The sequence below is a fragment of the Alligator mississippiensis genome, chromosome 14 (genome assembly GCF_030867095.1).
Source record: "Alligator mississippiensis isolate rAllMis1 chromosome 14, rAllMis1, whole genome shotgun sequence".
NCBI classification, from domain to species: domain Eukaryota; kingdom Metazoa; phylum Chordata; order Crocodylia; family Alligatoridae; genus Alligator; species Alligator mississippiensis.
Window position 1 is genome coordinate 40,475,651 of NC_081837.1, and position 17,943 is coordinate 40,493,593.

The 17,943-nt window shown below is 47.4% G+C and overlaps 1 protein-coding gene across 18 annotated transcripts in view; it reads left to right on the forward strand.

Annotated features, from left to right (window-relative positions):
- Positions 1-17,943, forward strand: part of NFASC (neurofascin) — a 165,649-nt gene that overhangs the window by 89,658 nt on the left and 58,048 nt on the right. For 13 of the 18 annotated variants that reach the window (XM_059717583.1, XM_059717592.1, XM_059717593.1 and 10 more), the window contains 9 exons: positions 3,200-3,250; positions 10,643-10,754; positions 11,945-12,129; positions 12,824-12,955; positions 14,324-14,467; positions 15,432-15,543; positions 15,633-15,799; positions 16,747-16,894; positions 17,668-17,792. In XM_059717583.1, the coding sequence (XP_059573566.1) occupies positions 3,200-3,250; positions 10,643-10,754; positions 11,945-12,129; positions 12,824-12,955; positions 14,324-14,467; positions 15,432-15,543; positions 15,633-15,799; positions 16,747-16,894; positions 17,668-17,792 (1,176 nt within the window). The remainder of the gene's footprint in view (positions 1-3,199; positions 3,251-10,642; positions 10,755-11,944; positions 12,130-12,823; positions 12,956-14,323; positions 14,468-15,431; positions 15,544-15,632; positions 15,800-16,746; positions 16,895-17,667; positions 17,793-17,943) is intronic. The other 5 variants (XM_059717588.1, XM_059717591.1, XM_059717589.1 and 2 more) reach the window with 1 other exon arrangement.

A 17,943-nucleotide genomic window follows, 5' to 3' on the forward strand; every position in this document is an offset into this window, starting at 1 on the left:
CCATGTGCCAGCAGGCTATGGGCAAACAAAATCCCCTCTGAAGCCCTTTCATCCACCTGTGCCCAAAAAGGCTGCTATAAACTTCAGGTGTTCCCTCTCTCTCTCATTTTTGTTTTTAAAAATAATCAGTCACCTTGTTTAAAAACGATACCTGAGGCAAGCTCCACGGTGCATTAATTCAAGAGCAAGGAGCTTAGCTGCTCCCTTTATACATTTACGCTGTGGATTCCCTCAGCTGGAAATCGGTCTTAAAACCAAAGGCTTCAAACAGTGATTGGAGGGACACATTACAAGCAAAAGTAGGCATGGTGTTTGCAAACTCTTGCAAAGACCAAAGATTTCCAGATCTAGCTTGGAGAAAGGAAATAGCACTGTAAACAGCTTTACTAGGCTATAAAAGTCATGGACGGGAAGCTTTTGGCTGTACACCATCAGGGTTGGCAGCAGGGTCATATGCTCGACAGTCCAGCGCCTTTGCTGTGTATTTCTGTTCTCATTAGCAGATGCCTTAAATTGAAGGATGGCAATTCCAGGCCGAGCCTGTTTAATGTTACACCTGCCTGCATAGCTTCACATTGGGCCTTTGTCTCGGTTCCCTGTCGACAGACTCCGCATCGTTACTCCCTGCTGTCCACTTGCTTTCTCGATTTAGCTTCTCTGCTCCAGGCAGACTTTCCTCCCTTTATTTCCCCCGTTCCTTTTCTCGGCAGCTTGGCAGTCTTTCCTGCAGCCAGCAAGGTAGGGTCTATTTGAATGCTTCCACGCTCTCTTCCAAGAACAGCCAGCAGATAAGGGAATTTGGAATAATATGGAGCGCTTGGTACACATGATTTGAAGGCCTTTCTGCCACGGTGCGCTAGGCAAGCAGCCATCCAATTAATTGCAAGGGGGGCTGTGTTAAAGAAACATTTACTATAGCCGGAGAGGAGGAGCAGCGTTGCTTTCGGAGCGGTACCGTGCTATGACTCTTGAAACTGGTGGCGGCTGTTTGGTGCTGTTGCAAAGCGGGTGCGAAGCACAACCCAGTGCGAACAGTAGGGCCTGATTCTGGTCTCGCAGCACTGTAAATTAGGAGTAACTCCGTGAATTCACACTGGCACAAAACAGGGTAGGAGAAACGCTAGACAGCGTGCTTTCTTCTAGACCTGTGCAAATCACAGGGCCAGTGACTGATGCAGTCAAGATGGATCCTTTGCTGCTGGACAGGAATACCCGCAGATCATTAATCTGATCATTACTTGTTCATATGCAAAGCGGGGCAAGTGATGCAAATGTTTTTCCGCAGGTAAAGGGCTGAGCCCAGTTGGTATGAGGGCTCTTATGTCTATTTTATACCACATAAGCAAGGATCCCGGTTGTCTCAGATATAAAAAACAAATCCCCAATTTTTGGTTAAAAAAATAACCCCAATCCATATCTTTCCATAATTAAAATGAAACACCGCTATATATAGATCTCTATATGAGTGATGTTTCATTTAAGTCATGGGAAAACGTGGATTCGGGGTTACCTTTTTTTAACTAAAAGTTGGGGATTTTTTTAAATGGGAGAAAACCAGGATCCCTGCACATAAGGAACAAGCCTGATGTAATCATCACTTGATAGGAATAAACTACTGATGAATTGTACTCACCCAGCTCAGAAGTGGCTACAAACATTAACCTGTGCACTGTAGCTATTCTTCATCTAGATGCCTCTAGAGCAACCATGCTCTTGGGTCCTTTAAAAGGCTCATTAAGGCTGATGTCTTTCGGCTTCCAATTATACCAGCCTCTCTCTCAGGTCTGCCTTTGGAAAGGTCTGCTTTATTATAGCATGCAAATTTGACCCCGGGAGCCCCTTTGAAGGCCCTTATATAGAGTTTGGACTGAAGCTTGAATTTTCTGGCTGTTTATAATGATAAATTCTCCGTCCGCAGCACGTTGAATTGGGATGACTATATTTGTGTTTTCTCAGGGTGTTCAGCACTCTCTGCTCTGTTAAATGGTTAGTCCAGCTACTGACAAATTATGACAATTCAATCTTCATTGTTCATATTCCCTATATAAGGGAAGAAAATCTCCCTTGCAGAGTGTCGGCATTCAGCAAAAAGATGCACACCAAGGCAGGGCTTTGTTTTACTACAAATCTAACTCAGCTTGATTCACAAAGATCTTGGGCCTCCATTAGTTCCTTGTAACCCTTCTAGAAAGGATAACCTGTGCTGTTGATGTGTTTAAGCTTCAGGTCAGCGACCCGTCTTGTAACCAATGTACCGAGGTTTTGCAATGTTCTAAAAGCTTCCGTTCGATGGCTTACGTTGGGATGTTTCATGCCAAAATCTGATTATTCTGGAATCTCAAATCAGCATTTAATAAAATGCACGCTTGAAAAATCAAGAGGCTGGATGCTGAGGTACTGTACATCCGCCTAGCCCAGGTTGGAGCTGCCGTGGATCTGCCCTGTCAATCGGTCCATCACCCGGCGGCGCTGTAATGCCCATTAGCATTCTCCATCACATGTGGGTGCTGAATTGCGACGATTGTCAGGCAACGAGGGATGCAGTGCAGCTGAATAGCTGACATTTTGTACAAGACACAATCCACATGAATATCCTTTTAGTAACAAAGGGATTTGGGAGCTGGTTATTTTTAAATCCTGATTTGGGTTCATCCTTATTGTGCCTTTCTGCGCGGTTATCCTGTCACATAGCTGTGTCTAAACTGTTTTATGCTGGCACAAGATAACAGGAACACATTTCCCTTATTGTCAAGAAATTAAGACCAACTAAGCTACTTTTCTCGAAACTGAACTGCATTTTTCCAAGATACAGAAGCTGTCCTTGTACCAAAAAAGAATTAAAACACTTTTTTTTTGGGGGGGGGGGGGTGAAATTTGAGTTAATATTTTATTTTTATCCTTTGATTTAATTATACGTCTTATAGGAGCAAAACCATCATCCCCTTCCCGCCCCCTGCCCCTTTCCTTTTAATTATTGTCTTATGTTACCGTTTCTCTGTCCTGGGCTCCTGCTCTTTTTCAGAGTATTCATGTATTTCCGTTGCCAACCTGTGTTATTTTGATGTTCTTGGGAAATGATTTCATGACCTTTGTTCTTGTTGCGTTCCTCCCCTTATTTGCGTTCTTCCATTTTTGCCTGCCGCTGCTCCGCGCATGCTTTGTCGCATTTGGTGCGCTCATGTTCTTTTGTTTATTGCAGAGCATCCCCATAATGAAACGTCCTTTCGAAATCACACTGACATGTACAGTGGTGAGTCGACACTGACTTCTGGAGAACTTCACGTTCTAACCCCTGTGTACCTAACCCAACTTACTCTTGTGTTAACACACACACACACACACACGACGTAGCAGGCCCGTGAGACTGAAGAGGCAGTTGAGCTGACATGTTAGCCCTTGACTGTCACGTGTGTACACTGCATGTGCGTGTCTGTGTTCCTGTTTCTCAGTTTCTACTCATACCATGAGTTGCACAAAACCTCCATGTAGCAGCATGCAAAAAGAATAAAAAAGCATCCTGAAATATCATACAGGAGGCAGGTGATTTGCACGTTCAAGACAACCTGTTACCTGCATGGGCAGTGCTGAGCTATAGGAGCATTTAGATTCATGGTTTCTCCGGCCAAAAAAAAATGCGGTTTGGCCAAATGGAGCGGGTCCCCTGTGGGCTGGATGCAAGGCTCCCCCCTGCAAGGAGTGAAAGACTGAAAAACAACACCTGAGATCTCTCATTTCTCTCCATTCAGAAAGACAAGCGATTATATTTGCAACCAAATATAAGCATTGACTGGAGGAGGGAAGAGAAAGAGGGGTTTTGTTTCCTGAAACGCTTAGCGGTGCATTTCTTTGTAGTGCTGTTACGCGTGCATTGAATGTTTTCTGCAGGTTCTTTGTGTGAGCAGAAAAACTTCCTCTGGAGAATACAGTTGTTGGGGAAAGCCAGCACCATCCTCATGAATTATGCTTTAGATGTACGATCGTGTAGTTCCCCAGGGCGCGATGATCCCCCGGAATAGATTGAAAGTGTCATGGAAGTGATATGATAATGTAAACACCAGCTCGGGGGGGGAAGGATTTATTTCGTTCAGCGGGGAAATGGAGAGGGATGTTTGCATGAGGTGCAGGAAACTAAATCATAGCAGAAGGCCGGCAAGCCTGGGCAGAGGAATGCCGCGGCTCAAGCCGGGGAAGGGTGCAGCACGAAGGCAATGGGTTCGGTGATCCCCGATGCCGGTGCGGTCTGCATCCTTCCCTTTCGTTAGACAAGTCACGGATGAAAAAGAACGCCAGGGCAACGAGATCCCTTTGTCCTGAAACCTGAGGAGCGCTTCTCCTTCTCTTTAGCCTTGTTCCTGGATAAGTCCCATTGATGCCCTCATGCCTGGGAGCGCAGAGGAGATATCTGGCCTAATGCATGGTTTTAAATATAAATATTCTTGGTGCTTTTGGCCTGAGCTTTTGTCCAAACCCCCTTGCCTCAAGTACTCGCTGCTTCTGGGCTCTTTACAGAGGAAGGAGGTTGTCCTGCGGGCCTTGGGGAGGACCTGCTCCACGCTGCTTGAAACTTTGCAGGATTTTCTTTGCATTTGGCCAGGCAGCTGAAGTCAGGAACGAGCCCCTGGAGAGCCCATTGAGACGTGGTCATTTCTGCCATGGCTATTGCCGAATAAAACGAGACGACCCAGAGTAGGTTCTTGTCTTCCAAAGACCGTTCTCTCCACTTTTGCAGAGAACATAAGAAAGGAAAGGGAAACCCCTCCGGGTCACGGGGATTGTCTGGAACACCAACTTTTTCTCAAGGACTGTTGAGGGGGATTTGGTATATGAGAAACCAGGTCCTTCCCCCTCCTCCTGGCAAGTAGCAGAGTCAGGTGTGCTGTGCATAATTGAAGTCAGGAATGCCCTTGAAATCAGAGAGCAGCGTTGGTGCCTGGCACAGATGGCTCTGAAAGGGGATCACAAGTGAAATGAGCTTCAGCAGAAGTTGCACGGTCTGATTCAGGGGTGGAGGTGGAAGGCGAGGACTCCTGCCTGCTTGTGAGCAGGTGTAAATCTATAAAGGTAACAGGGAGAGAGCTCTGTGGGGACCAGCCCTTGCATCTTGCTCATCCTCAGTGGCCAATAAAGCCAAGCAAATGCTGCTTAAACAGATGTCTGCGTTTCTAAGCAGTTCCCTTTACGATGCTTTTGCCTCCTAGAACGGCCCAGTGAAAGGGGAAGGCAACAAGATCACAAATAGGGAGCATGTGAAAGTCAATCCTGAATTCCTCGCGGGGTGTCTGCGTTTGCACAGGAGAGCCAAATGGAAAAGACTCGCAGGTCCTCAGCTCTGGTGTCAGCGTGGCGGAGCTGACACCCATCATCCAAGTCCATCTGGCTTTTCCCCTTCCTCTCCCCTCATGTTAATTCTTATGGTCAAAATAAGGCTTCTCTCTTCCAGGCTTCTGGGTAGACCGGTTTCCACCATGAAAAGGTGTATAGGGGTGATCGATCCTTCAGGCAGCGGAAGCAATTTCTACAGGGAGGCCTTAGACCCTTGCCCCCAGGTGCCCATTTTCAGCGTGTATGTGCCAATTTGTGCACCCAGTTCTGGCGTGTCTGGGTGCCAAGCCCAAATATCCTCGCTCATGCAAGAGGTCTCCTCTTTAATCTGTGGGATTCCTTGAACAAATAAGGGCGATGTATGCCAGCCCAGTCAGTAGATGGGCCGTTGAGCCAGACTGTGCACCTCGCCGTAGAGGTTCTGGATGAACCGTAGCTGGATTTAAATTAATAACCATTGAGGTAGACAAGGAAAGTGCATGTCCCCTGGTGCTGCAGTTGTGCAGGCATGTCCACGGCTTGGGGCATATTGTCCCGCATTCATCCCGACTCAGGCTAGAAGTTTTGGGTTCAATGGAAGTTTGGAATTTGAAGAATACAGCAGAAATGGAAAGAAAACCCCAACCCAGCCCTTTGCCTTCCCTCAGTCCAGATTGAATTGCCTCTTCTTTTTGGAAGAACTTGTCCACAGAAGCCTGACGTGTAGCAGAGCATCATTTCTTCTCGATGCCTCTGTAAATCGCATTCACGGGTTTTGCGCAGGGGTGGAGGAAGGCAGATGCCCCATCATGTTCTGAATGCCTGGACATGCGAAAGCTGAAATCCTGTCGAGTGTCTGCGGCCCGGGCTCAGCCCCCTCGGCAGTTTCCTTCTGTTGGTACAGCGAAGAGAAAACGTGCGGAAACAGGGATCGTGTAGCAAGTGGCCAGGTGTGCGTACGCACTTTTATAAAAGTAGCTGGAGGCTTTTTTCCCCCCCTACCAGTGATCTCCACCGGACGTAAGCAAGCCGGAGGCAGGATCTGCCGGGAGAGTAGCTCACGAAGGAGCCAGATGTCTTATGCATCTGGATTCTGAGATGACCCATTGCAACACGGAGCAGGAGCTGACCTGCCACAGAGAGATGCAGCGAGGGAGTGGAAGGGACGTTTTCATGCTGTTGTTGGTTAAGATTTTGCATTAAGTTCCAATAAGAGAAGCCTCTGTCTTGCATAACTTGTGATATTGGGGGTATCCAAAAGGACACGGAGAAACCACACAGCGTAAGACTCCAATCACGCTTTTCTGCACCGTGTCTCCCTCCCTCCACCTTTGAAACCACGTCTATTGGCAGTCCAGCTAAATGGAGGAGGGGAAGCCTGTTGCAATAGTGATATTTGTGTCATATCTGCTTTGGCTATAAAATGGCTACAGAGAGATCATCTGGAAGCAGGCTCAAAATCCCAAACCTCATTTTAACCTCCCGATGAGGATGCTTAGATCAGAACTCTCTCCCTTTTATTATGATTCTGGGTTACGCCTAAAAAGGTAGAGGGTCTATATTGTATTTTCCAGTTCTAGTTCAGACACGGCTAAATTTATACCAAAGGCATCTTTGGCTCATTGTGGTGAAACAAATAGGATCAAACAATCATGGGGAAACTTCCTCCATATTTGGGACAAAACTGCCGTAAGGTTTTAGCGTCCTGTAATCCAACCAGCACTTGTGACCTTCTCAGTTAAACTCAGATAACAGGGGCATTTAAAATCTGTTTGTGTCCTTATCTAGAAAAAAAAGTAATAAATAAAAGAATGAAATAATAAAATGCTTAGCCTGGTTTGTGAAGCACTCTCAACTCTGTGAACTCTGAATGAATTACTATGAACATCCACTTACCAGCTTTAGCAATTTCTTATCTTTAAAGTGAGGAATTTGACTGGAAATAGTAGAAATCTTTGCAAGCCCAAGAAAAATAAAAATGTTAAAAGGTGGCTGGCTTTCCAGCAGGTCAATAGATGCCGTTTCTGAATATGTGTACGACTCCTATTGTACAGTAGTTTCTTACCAGAGATGCTGTGCAAGATGATTCGCAATTTAAAAATCTCTGAAGTTCGGATAGGAAAAAATGAATGCCTTTTAATGGCACTGCCACGTGTAGGGGTGTGCACACTGGAGATAAATGTAGCTTTTAAACTACCCTGACCACACCTGAATGAGGTTCATTTTCATAGACGAGTAACAGCAGCGAGAGCAGAGCTGGACAGTGAGCAGAACCCATTTACGAGCAGGACTGAAAATCCACTTCCAATGTATTTTTCCTCCTTTGTTTCAAATGCAGGAGTGAGGATTTTCTAGCTATCTGACAGTCCTCCTCCCCACTCCCACCACCCACCCCCAGCTCTCACACATCCAGAACTGGAATTGTGTCCATCTTGAAAGACATCTGCCTGCACCCTATTGTAAATGGGAAATATTTATCAGTAGCTGCCTGTACAAAAAGAGATCTTTATTCTGAACTATGCAAGGTATTTGTAGGGATCTTTTAAAAGAACTGGGCCAGGATACTAATTTCTCTTCCTTATTTTTAATTTTCATCATTAATATCTGGCTGGTAAAACTGGCTTGCACCGCTGCTTGATTCCTACTGGCGTCTCCCTGGATTTTGAGCAGGTTCATTGTAGAAGTGAGATTTAGCAGCCTGCTCGGACATGTACTGTACGGTGGTTACTGGTTTAAAAAAAGAAAAAGAGCCACTGTTTGCTTACTCTGCAGTGTCTGACCGGCTGTATTTCCCTGACCTCTATGTCACAAATAAGAAATAACTGCAAAAATAATGTTGCTTGGTGCAGTAGCTGGAAGTGAATACTGGTATTTTTCATGCCAACCACTGCGTTTGCAGTGTAGCCTGCATACAATAGCATTGGGTTGGTACTGCTGAGCTGTTTTATATAGGAAGTATCGCTTATCAGGAGGTAGGGAAGCACAACACTGTGCATCAACTGCATGGGTGAAGGTACTGTTTTGAAGGTAAGGTCACGACTTGTACATGGTGGTAATCCATTAACCAAGTAATGGACTAACACTCTCACCAGCATTTGTTGGTCATTAATCATTCATCTGTCGAACGTCCATGTGATGTGTGTGCAGCTGCCTGGTAGACTCAGAGCCACTTGGGAAGCTATGGTTTGAGCTGTCGGTATTTTCCTGTTGAGGGGCCTGGTCACACAACCTTTCCTGTTGAGTAAAGGAGATGGATGCCATAAATGAACTTCCCCTTCTCACTCCTGCCCTTTCCCTACCAAAACCAGGCTATTAGCCCACCAAGAAGGATGTTTTTCATCCTTCTTGGTGGGCTAATAGGATCCTAAGATGTAGAGGGGAATGCAGACTCCACTCTCATACACGCAGACTTATTGGGTTTAGCTGGCTGGAGCAGGATTCATGATTGGTGCCAATCCTTTTGGGTCCGTCCACCTGCCATCTCCAGCGTGGCAGGACCAGCTTGGTTGTCCCTTCCTAACTATCACCTCTACCCTTGACTTCCTCCAGCTGTTGGTGATCCACCACCCACTTGGCCATTTTGTTCCACTTCCTAACACGTATAACCTGAGTTTTTGCTACTGCTGCTTTAAGTCCATTTCATGTGTTGTCCTCACTGACTGAGATGAATAACTCCAGGCTTTGCTTTCACAGAGATATCTGCATCTAGACAGCTGCTGTGTCTCCCCGCCAGTCGTTTTTTCTCTAACTTTTCCCTAGTTCCCTCAAACTTTACGCTTCAGTTACCTTATCTGAATGTTTCTGACTTTCAACACTGCCCTCTGGGCCCTCCCATATTGTTTGCTCTTTTCTTAAAAGACTTGTCCATTTTAGGCCTAAAAAAGTACCAATAAGAGCCAAATAATTGTCGCGTTATTTCAGCCACAGACAACACCGTCATTCTGTTAGCTGATTCCCACTTTAACACCCAAATCCTCTTGTGTGACACTATTGCCCAGATGATAAAAGATACGTTCTCCTTTGCGTATTAATGATCATTTCCTCCACGATGCATTTTGTCTTGCATTATTTTATAACTGTCTGATTTCAGTCCATGTTCCCCCACCAAGATCATATGTTTCCATGCATCTAATAATTTATACCAAGGGGATGTCACTCGGCCCCTCTCCTCAGCCTGACTCTAAATGGTAAATTTTGTTTCTGAATTGCACGTTGGTTTAGGCAACCCACTAAATTCACACGTGTGCTTTCCTTACTGAAAAGGGCTCTGGAGCCATGTCAGTGAAGGTTGAGGGATTGTATGCGCTGTCCACGGACATTTGTGTATCAGTTTTCTTTCCTCTGTCACCCTCATCAAGGAAAGAAACTAAGGGCAGTTTGCCCTTTGCCTAGCTGCCCTGGCCCCAGTACATTTGCACTGAAAGGACCAACGCACTCCTCCAAGCAATACGTGAGAGTACGAGCACAACCTTAGCTTTACTGCCTGCTCACGTGCTTCAAGCTGCACGGTTACAGTCCTAGCCGGGTCAAGGCTTATCAATGCAGAACTGCGTTGATCAAGCCAAGTCAGTGCAGGTTGCTCCTAACTTGGCGTGGCCTGGCATGGGTTTGACAGCCAGCCCTGCCTACAAGGCTTTTCTCCAGGCCCTCTAAGACGGAGGTGGCACAATGGTGGAGTCACACATCTGAGCAAGGCCAGCTTTGCTTGATTGGCAGAAGAGTCTAAAAACCTACTATACAGGTTTGCACGAGGAATAAGGGACGCTGACTTAAATTGGCCCCCATGTGTGCTCGCTGTACCACGACAACGGATATTGCCTTCCCCTCCGGTGCAAATAATTACGTGGATGAGTAGTGTCTCCGGAGGCATATGAAGCGGGGCTGCCATGACATGAAATCAGTAGTGGGCATTGCATTAGATTCAGGCTCCTCATGTTGTTCATCAGGGACCCCCTGGTACCCTCCCCTGAAGCTTTATCCTCTTTCTTTAGCCCCCCACCCTGCTCTTTCTGACTCTCGGCTCTCTACCACCTTTCTTTCATTCCTTGTCCAACTTCTGGCCTATCCAACTCTCTCGAATTCAGATCCGCCCTTTAAAATGTGCTGATCCCAAGATGTATCTGCCTTGTCTTGTCTTGTCCGTCTTCAATCGTCAACTCCTCCTGGCAGAAAATGTGTCTCCCTCGTTGTACAGTGTTGTGTATGTCTGCTGTCTCTCCCTCCCCTGATCCCCCTTGCTGTTTTGCATCCCTTGGTTCAAATGGTCCTGCGCTGCTGCAGAAGAGAAGAATTTAAGTGGTGTGTTTTATTTTATTTGTTTTTCTTTCTCTGCTGATTTCAGCCCGAGGGGTCACAGAAACAACCCCCAGCTTCATGTATCCCTACGGGACCTCAAGTAGCCAGATGGTACTCAGAGGCGTGGACCTCCTGCTGGAGTGCATTGCTTCGGGAGTGTACGTACCCCTTGCCGTGGGCAGGAGATGGGTTCCAGGATTTCCCTTGCTGATTTGCTTTGCGTAACGAGCAGCTTGTGTGGACTCTGATGCTGAACCGTTGAGATGAATGGGAAAGCGGGGTTGGGTCCGCAACGCCTCGCTTCCCTTGGCATACCAAGTACCTGCATATGGACTATGGGAAGGGCGTGGGATCGTGCATGACAGTGGAAGCTGGCGACAAGTGTGGGAGGGACGCAGATTTGGGTGGGATCCCTTCCCTTCTGTTGCTTTTGGACATTCTTCTAGATACAATGTCCAGGATACAAGGTCCCACCAAGTACAGTCAGCAAACAGGCGCTGTGACCTCCCAACAGGCGAACTCGGGCTCTCTGCCTAGCACTATACCAGGGAGATCTGGAGACATCCATGAGCCTGAGTCTTTATGCAGTCATCACTTACACCAGGGCAAAACGCTACCAAATCCTAATGGTCGCCTTTTACCTTGGCTTTCACTGCAGTAAATGACTGCACAAAGTATGTGGTAGGGAACAGCTGCGTTTTCAGCCCCTCTGGCTATTCCCATGGATTACTGTTTTTTCTTTTTGCAACTGGTGTTAAAATACCACAATATTTAGAAGGTTTAGAAAGATGAGAAAAAAAATTGCAAACAAAAACAGGAAAGCAGTATCTTGAGCAGTGTTTGCACACAGGCAGGGATGTCTTGCCTGTCATCTTGAGTTGGATGGTTCCCAGAAGACATGTCATCATTACAGGTATTTGCAAATCTCCTAGGCTTTCCTTACAACACCACAGAAGCCATGCATGACAATAGCTCTGTGAAACCCTGTGAAAGCAGCGTACTGACAGCAGGCTTGAGATTTGTGAAAGCAGCCTAAAGGGATTAAAACCAATAGCTGCTGGGCTTCAAAATCCCTAAAATGACTAGGACAATCTCAACCCCGTGCCCCATGTAATTAATAGCGCGTTAGATGAACATCACTCCTAATGTTAATGGAAACGCCTTTTATCATGGGCCGAGCGGGGGAAGCAGGATGAATCACCTTTGAAACCCCGGGGGTGATAAGACCGGAGCGGACCAAGACACGGGGTTTTGAACGTGGCGCATAGTGTTTCCTGTACAGTAATATTTGATTTTTATTGTGGGGGCATTGGTTTCCGATGTGAATCCTCTTCTCTTCTCCCGTTAGACCAGCACCAGACATCATGTGGTACAAGAAAGGAGGATTGCTCCCAGCTGGCAAAAGCAAGTTTGAAAACTTTAACAAGGCCCTTCGCATCTCCAACGTCTCCGAGGAAGACTCCGGGGAATACTTCTGCTTAGCCTCCAACAAAGTGGGCCTCATCCGCCACACGATCTCGGTGAGAGTGAAGGGTACGTCATCTTTCTCTTACTACTGACCAAGCCATTAGAGAGCAACGGCTGGAGGAGGGATCCCTCTGAGTGGCTTCCCTATCAGAGCTGGAGCCAGGCAGCAAACTTTGGATCCGGATCTGAGCTCTCCCGGAGCTCGGGGGTGTTTAGATCTGGGATTCTGGCTTGCACCGCTCTCACTGGACACGCCTGTGCAGAACCCAGAAGATCAGACCTGCCCGTTATTGTGTATGTCTCGTCTTCCCCACTTCCTCTTGAGCTTGAAGCTCTGGGGATTCAGACCCACAAGCACCCGCTCAGTGTCAGGTTTGGGCTGAACCTCGCTTATGAGTGAAGCTCTTCAAGAACCAGAGGTTGGCACATGGTTCCTCCATGAAACTATGCAGTGTCTTGGGATAAGGCCACTTACAATAGAGGCTTCATGATTCAGGCCCAATTCTGGGATTGGCTAGGAAAGTTTGACACTGTGCCGCTCTTGACTCTTTCGGTCTTACCACTCAGGATAGCCTGCGCCCATCTGTACTTCAGCTGGGAACACAGAGAACTTGACTTAGACCTGAAGCACATCTAATATTCCCATGCATAGGCAACTGCTAGGAAGCTCTCAAATGGGGTTAGTTAATGATTGGCGTGGAATTCAGAACAGGTATCCGTACATTTGTAATCACCGCGCGTCAATCTTCTTGTTTTAAAGCTGCCCCTTATTGGTTGGATGAACCACAGAACCTTATTTTGGCCCCTGGAGAGGATGGGAGACTGGTGTGTCGTGCAAACGGAAACCCCAAACCTACAATCCAGTGGCTGATGAATGGAGAACCCATAGAGAGTAAGCGACCTGAAGGTTTCAGGCACCCCGGTAGGGGACTCATTACAGACACATGTAACAAAGCAGAAAGCCCATCAGAAATGGCTTCTGGCAGGGGGCTGGTCACAAGAGTAATACTAAGCCTATTTCAAAGATTATCATTAATTATCACATCACCATCTTCATTGGTATACCTATGACCTTTAAATCAGGATGTCATGCATCACTTGAAAGCAGCTTTGCTTTCCTGGCCAGTTTGATAGTCTTCACCAAGACTGATAGCTCTGGTCAGCTTAGGATACCGCAGACAGGAGTTAAGCTTTTAGCTCTCCAGGCAGTCTTCAGACTCATCAGGACACCCCGATCTTGATGAGCTGAAATGCAAAACTGACTGTTACAACTAAATGGAGCGCTAGACCGGAAAAACCAAAAATACTGATGAACGCAGCAATATTTCTGCAGCAGAGGGATGGCTCGACGTGCCTATGCCCATCTGTGAAGGCACTACACAGTGCATAGGCCATCAAGCTGTTCGAAGGATTATAGGATAACAGGAAAGCAGGGCTGGAAGGAACCTCATAAGGTCATCTAGTCCAGCATCCTGACGAGCCCGTCCCAAACAAATGTCCATCTAAACTTGGTCTTGAAAATTTCCAAGGATGGAGAGTCCACAGCTTCTCTAGTTAGCCTATCCCAGTGCTTAGCCACCATCATAGGTAAAGAACCTGAATTATTTCAATGTGGAAGCAGCAGTGTGATAGAACAGGTGTGGTCTTCATGGCACAGGTGATAAATGCATGGCTTCAAGTCTCAGGCATCCCCAGGAGGGATTTGAAACACCATCTCCCTGGTCTCCTTGCATATGTGGGTGGTGTCTGGTAATCTTCTGCTTCACCGCTCCTGCAGTGGCTGAAAAGAAATAGCGTTCAAGGTGTGGGGGTGGAAATTATCTGGTTTATGGGGGGGGGTTTTCAGTCTTCCACTGGGGTGTGACCACAGCTAGATGTGAGAGAGGATGGCCAGGGCACATCTGCCAACTAGTACTGAGAAATCTCTGGTATCTGGCTGCTGGAGCTTGTTCATGAGCTTAGGGTCAGACTGGTTTGCACCCAAGAGGGATTTTCTCCTGGTCACATCAGACCATTTTGTCATCCTTTAGAGCCTCAGCTGCTTGCTAGGGTCATCACAGCATATTTTACATCATAAGCTCCCTGCCATTGCGGTGGTCGAGGCAGCGGTGGTCCCCTTGTCTTGCCTGTTCTCTTCCCGTGGTGCTGTGCACCGTGTTTCTGTCAGGCGCTTTGTGGCGTGTGAGGGGCCGAAGGGGAGTCACTGACCCTGGTGAGGGTTACGGGTATACTAAACTTGCTCTCCTCCTTTGTCCCAAAGGTTCTTCTCCAAACCTAAGCCGCGAGGTGTCCGGAGACACCATTGTGTTTCGAGACACGCAGATTGGCAGTAGTGCCGTGTACCAATGTAATGCTTCCAACGAACACGGATACCTTTTGGCCAATGCCTTTGTCAGCGTGCTAGGTGAGTGTCTAGTCTAGGAGAGTCGTAGAGCAGAAATGCATAACCCTATGGGACGGTGTAAAGAAGGTCTGAGTTCAATACAGACATTGGCTTCATGGTTCATTACAACTTAATAAATATTGCCACTGATTTCCCTGCACTTCACAGGTAATAACTATTCTCCTCTCCCTCCTTGACTGGTCTCACTCTGCCACTAGCTAAATCAGCTATCCTGCTGTACTTCTTTTGTCTCATAGCAGCTCCTTATTACACCTCCTCACACCTAGTTTGCAAAGCCCTCCTCCATCCCTCCAAGCACTGTATTTGCATGAAGGCTTTCCTCTGATATTTAGTTCAGTTTGCGTCTGCCTCTTTTGGAGACCTGAGGAAGGGCACTTGATGTCCGATAGCTCGTGTACCAGCTCTGTTATCTTTCTCTTACCGTTCCAGTAAAAGATATCACAAAAATCCTTGCCTCCGGGTGTTTAAGCCTCCATGCGCCTGCTGAGCCCTCCGTAGGGCTGTGTTGTGGCTGGGCAGGTACCCGGCATCCAGGGGTAAAGACAAGACACACTTGGGGTGAAGTGTGAGGCGGCTGCCTTTCTCCATTTTGCTTCAATAGACAGACACACAGGGCAATTCTGTTTCTCCAGAGGGTGAAATGAAATCCCAAGCTCTTTGGACATGCCAAGAGCTACAGTGATGCAGCCACATAACTGCTTTTTAGATACACAGAGTTCAAGTCTGGCAACCACAAGTGTTGACAGGAAAGTCAGCAGTAGAGGATAGAAAGAGACGGGGAGCAGCTGAGGGACAAGGGAGGGTGGCATGGGGCAACAGGCTGGAGGTGGCTGAAGCCTTGATGGTGCAGACAGAGGAGGTAGATGAGGTTGAAGGCAAAGAGGGGGTGATGCTGGAGGGCGGAGAGGAGCTGTGGTTCCAGCTGGGGGATTTGTAAAACTGCCGACACACCGCGTGGTTCCAGATGTGCCTCCCCGGATCCTTGCCCCGCGAAACCAGCTGATCAAAGTGATCCTGTACAACCGGACCCGCCTTGACTGCCCGTTCTTCGGCTCCCCCATCCCCACGCTGCGCTGGTAAGCACTCCGGCCCTCCGTGCCGCCCCTTGCGGCGGGTCCTGGGTTGGATTGCTTCCTCTTACAGCCATTGCTTGTATTGTTGTGAGGTTTAAGAATGGCCAGGGCAGTACTCTGGATGGAGGCAACTACCAGGTGCATGAAAACGGGACTCTGGAGATGAACATGGCACGGAAGGAGGATCAGGGAATCTACACCTGTGTGGCCACCAACATTTTGGGTAAAGCCGAGAACCAGGTTCGTTTGGAGATCAAAGGTAAGAGCACTGGTGTGCAGACAAGAGCCCGATACAGCGCTGGTCAAGCACAGGCAACACTGTGTTCTTCAAAGCGGCTGATAACGCCATGCATGCAGGTTTGCACAGGCGGTGGTTCATGCCCACAAATCCATTACCGGGCTGGCCAAATTCATAGCTTTGCAGCACAAGTGATTGCACATACAAAATGCTAGGTGAATATTAACAACTGGGTACAGGCTGGTTTTGAAACAGGTGCATGATAGCAAGATCCAGCATTTCTAGGCAAACTGTGCATGCCTGTGCCTTGGCTCAGGGTTAGCTGTGGTTATGAACTTTCCCAACCTCCTAGCAAAGAGACAGGCTTGCTTGCCATGGGACCACAGACTTTTTTTTTTTTTTTTTTTTTAATGTCTTGTGCTATAGAGCTTGGTGGAGTTTTGCTTTAGGTTTTTGGGGGTGAGGAGGGAAAGGACAGAGTTTCATATTAAGAACTGATATGGTTGGGCACTTGAAGATCTAAATGCAAGCACTGAAATTCTTAATGCAGCCTTTAAAAGCAATGGAAGCCATGCAGTATTATCGGCTAGTTTGCTGTCCAACCAGCAAAACATGTTTAAATGAAGTAATGTCATTCTTGTGTGCCTTCACTTGCCCTGTCAGTGCCTGTTTGTTGCCCAAGAATGCTGTTTTTCTAAGCAAAGGCCAGTGTATTTTAAAGGCAGGATGTGTTGCTGAGTGTGAGAGCTTAGAGGGGATGCCAACTGCCCCCTCAACAGGGTCTTGCAAATAACTGGAAACTATTAAATTGGGGCATCTAGTCAGCTTTTGGCATCTGAAACAAGGCCATGCATCTCCATCTTTGACCAGTAACTTGACTTCTTCCTTCCTCTGGTGTTTGGTAGAAGTCTTGAGTTGCATCCTCTGCAGCTCTGTGCCTACAGGTGACTTTTTGTGACTCCTTGCAGACCCAACTAGGATCGTGAGAGGGCCTGAAGATCAGGTGGTGAAGAAGGGCTCCATGGTTCGCTTAGACTGCCGGATAAAGCACGACTCTACGCTGAAACTCACGGTCAACTGGTTGAAGGACAATACCGGTCTGCATATTGGCAAGGGGTGAGTGTTTGTGCGTCACCGGATGACTTTGAAGTTTCGCATGCTTTCTTTTTCCCAAGCGTGTAGTACTCTACCCGCGCGCTATCTCCAGAGCCAGCGTGGCTATTTCAGCCAAGACTGTTACTCCCTGGGAGAGGGAACGTATATACAGAGTAAGCAGGGCACCTCTTACCAGCTCTGACTCCCGCTCCTCTTTCATGTCCCTGCTTTCCTGAAGTGGAAACGGACTTGCAGTTTAGAATCCGTTTTTATGAGAGACTTTGATTTTGGGTTTCATTTGTGGATTTATTTTGAAGCATCTCATTGAAGCATCTCAGTTTAAGAGCTGCGTCCTATTTCAGAGTGGGCCCTTGTCTGCTGCGCCAGTGCCACTGTCCCTTCCCCTTTTCCAATCTTGGTCTTGAATCTCCAGAAGAGGAAATGAGCTTTTGATTATGGGACTCAAACTCGTCCCTGGTCAGAAGAGCCTGTTTCCATTTATTGGGCTGCTTCTAAGCATTTTGAGCACAGGGGGCTTTTGGTTAAAATGGGATTGAGCTTAGCGGGAGTAGCTGGAGAGAGAGGTTACATGGGTAGAGCGGATAAATGAAATGACATACAGCCCTGCCCAGAGGAAGGTAAAATGGAAGAGAAGTCAAACCCACCTAGAGTGACTCACCCAGTCCTAGTGACTGCACAAGGATTGTTCATACCTGCCAAATTGGGTCTTCACATACGTATTCACAGCTGTCTGATTGTTTGTGGGGGTTTTAACTCAATTTTATCCTGTCAAGGATGAAGAAGGAAGATGATGGTCTGACGATACACGGCGTGGCTGAGAAGGATCAAGGAGATTATACCTGCATAGCCAGTACCGAACTGGACAAGGACTCTGCCAAAGCGCATCTCACGGTGCTAGGTAACAGCTTTGCCTCCTCCCAAGTCCTAGGTGCAAGGAGAGCCGAGATAAGACCTCTGGCTTCTTAGCACAGACTCGGAGAGGGTGGGAATTAGATGCACCTGTTCTCAACCACCTGAACCCTCTTAAAAAGACGCTATTCCCATCAAAT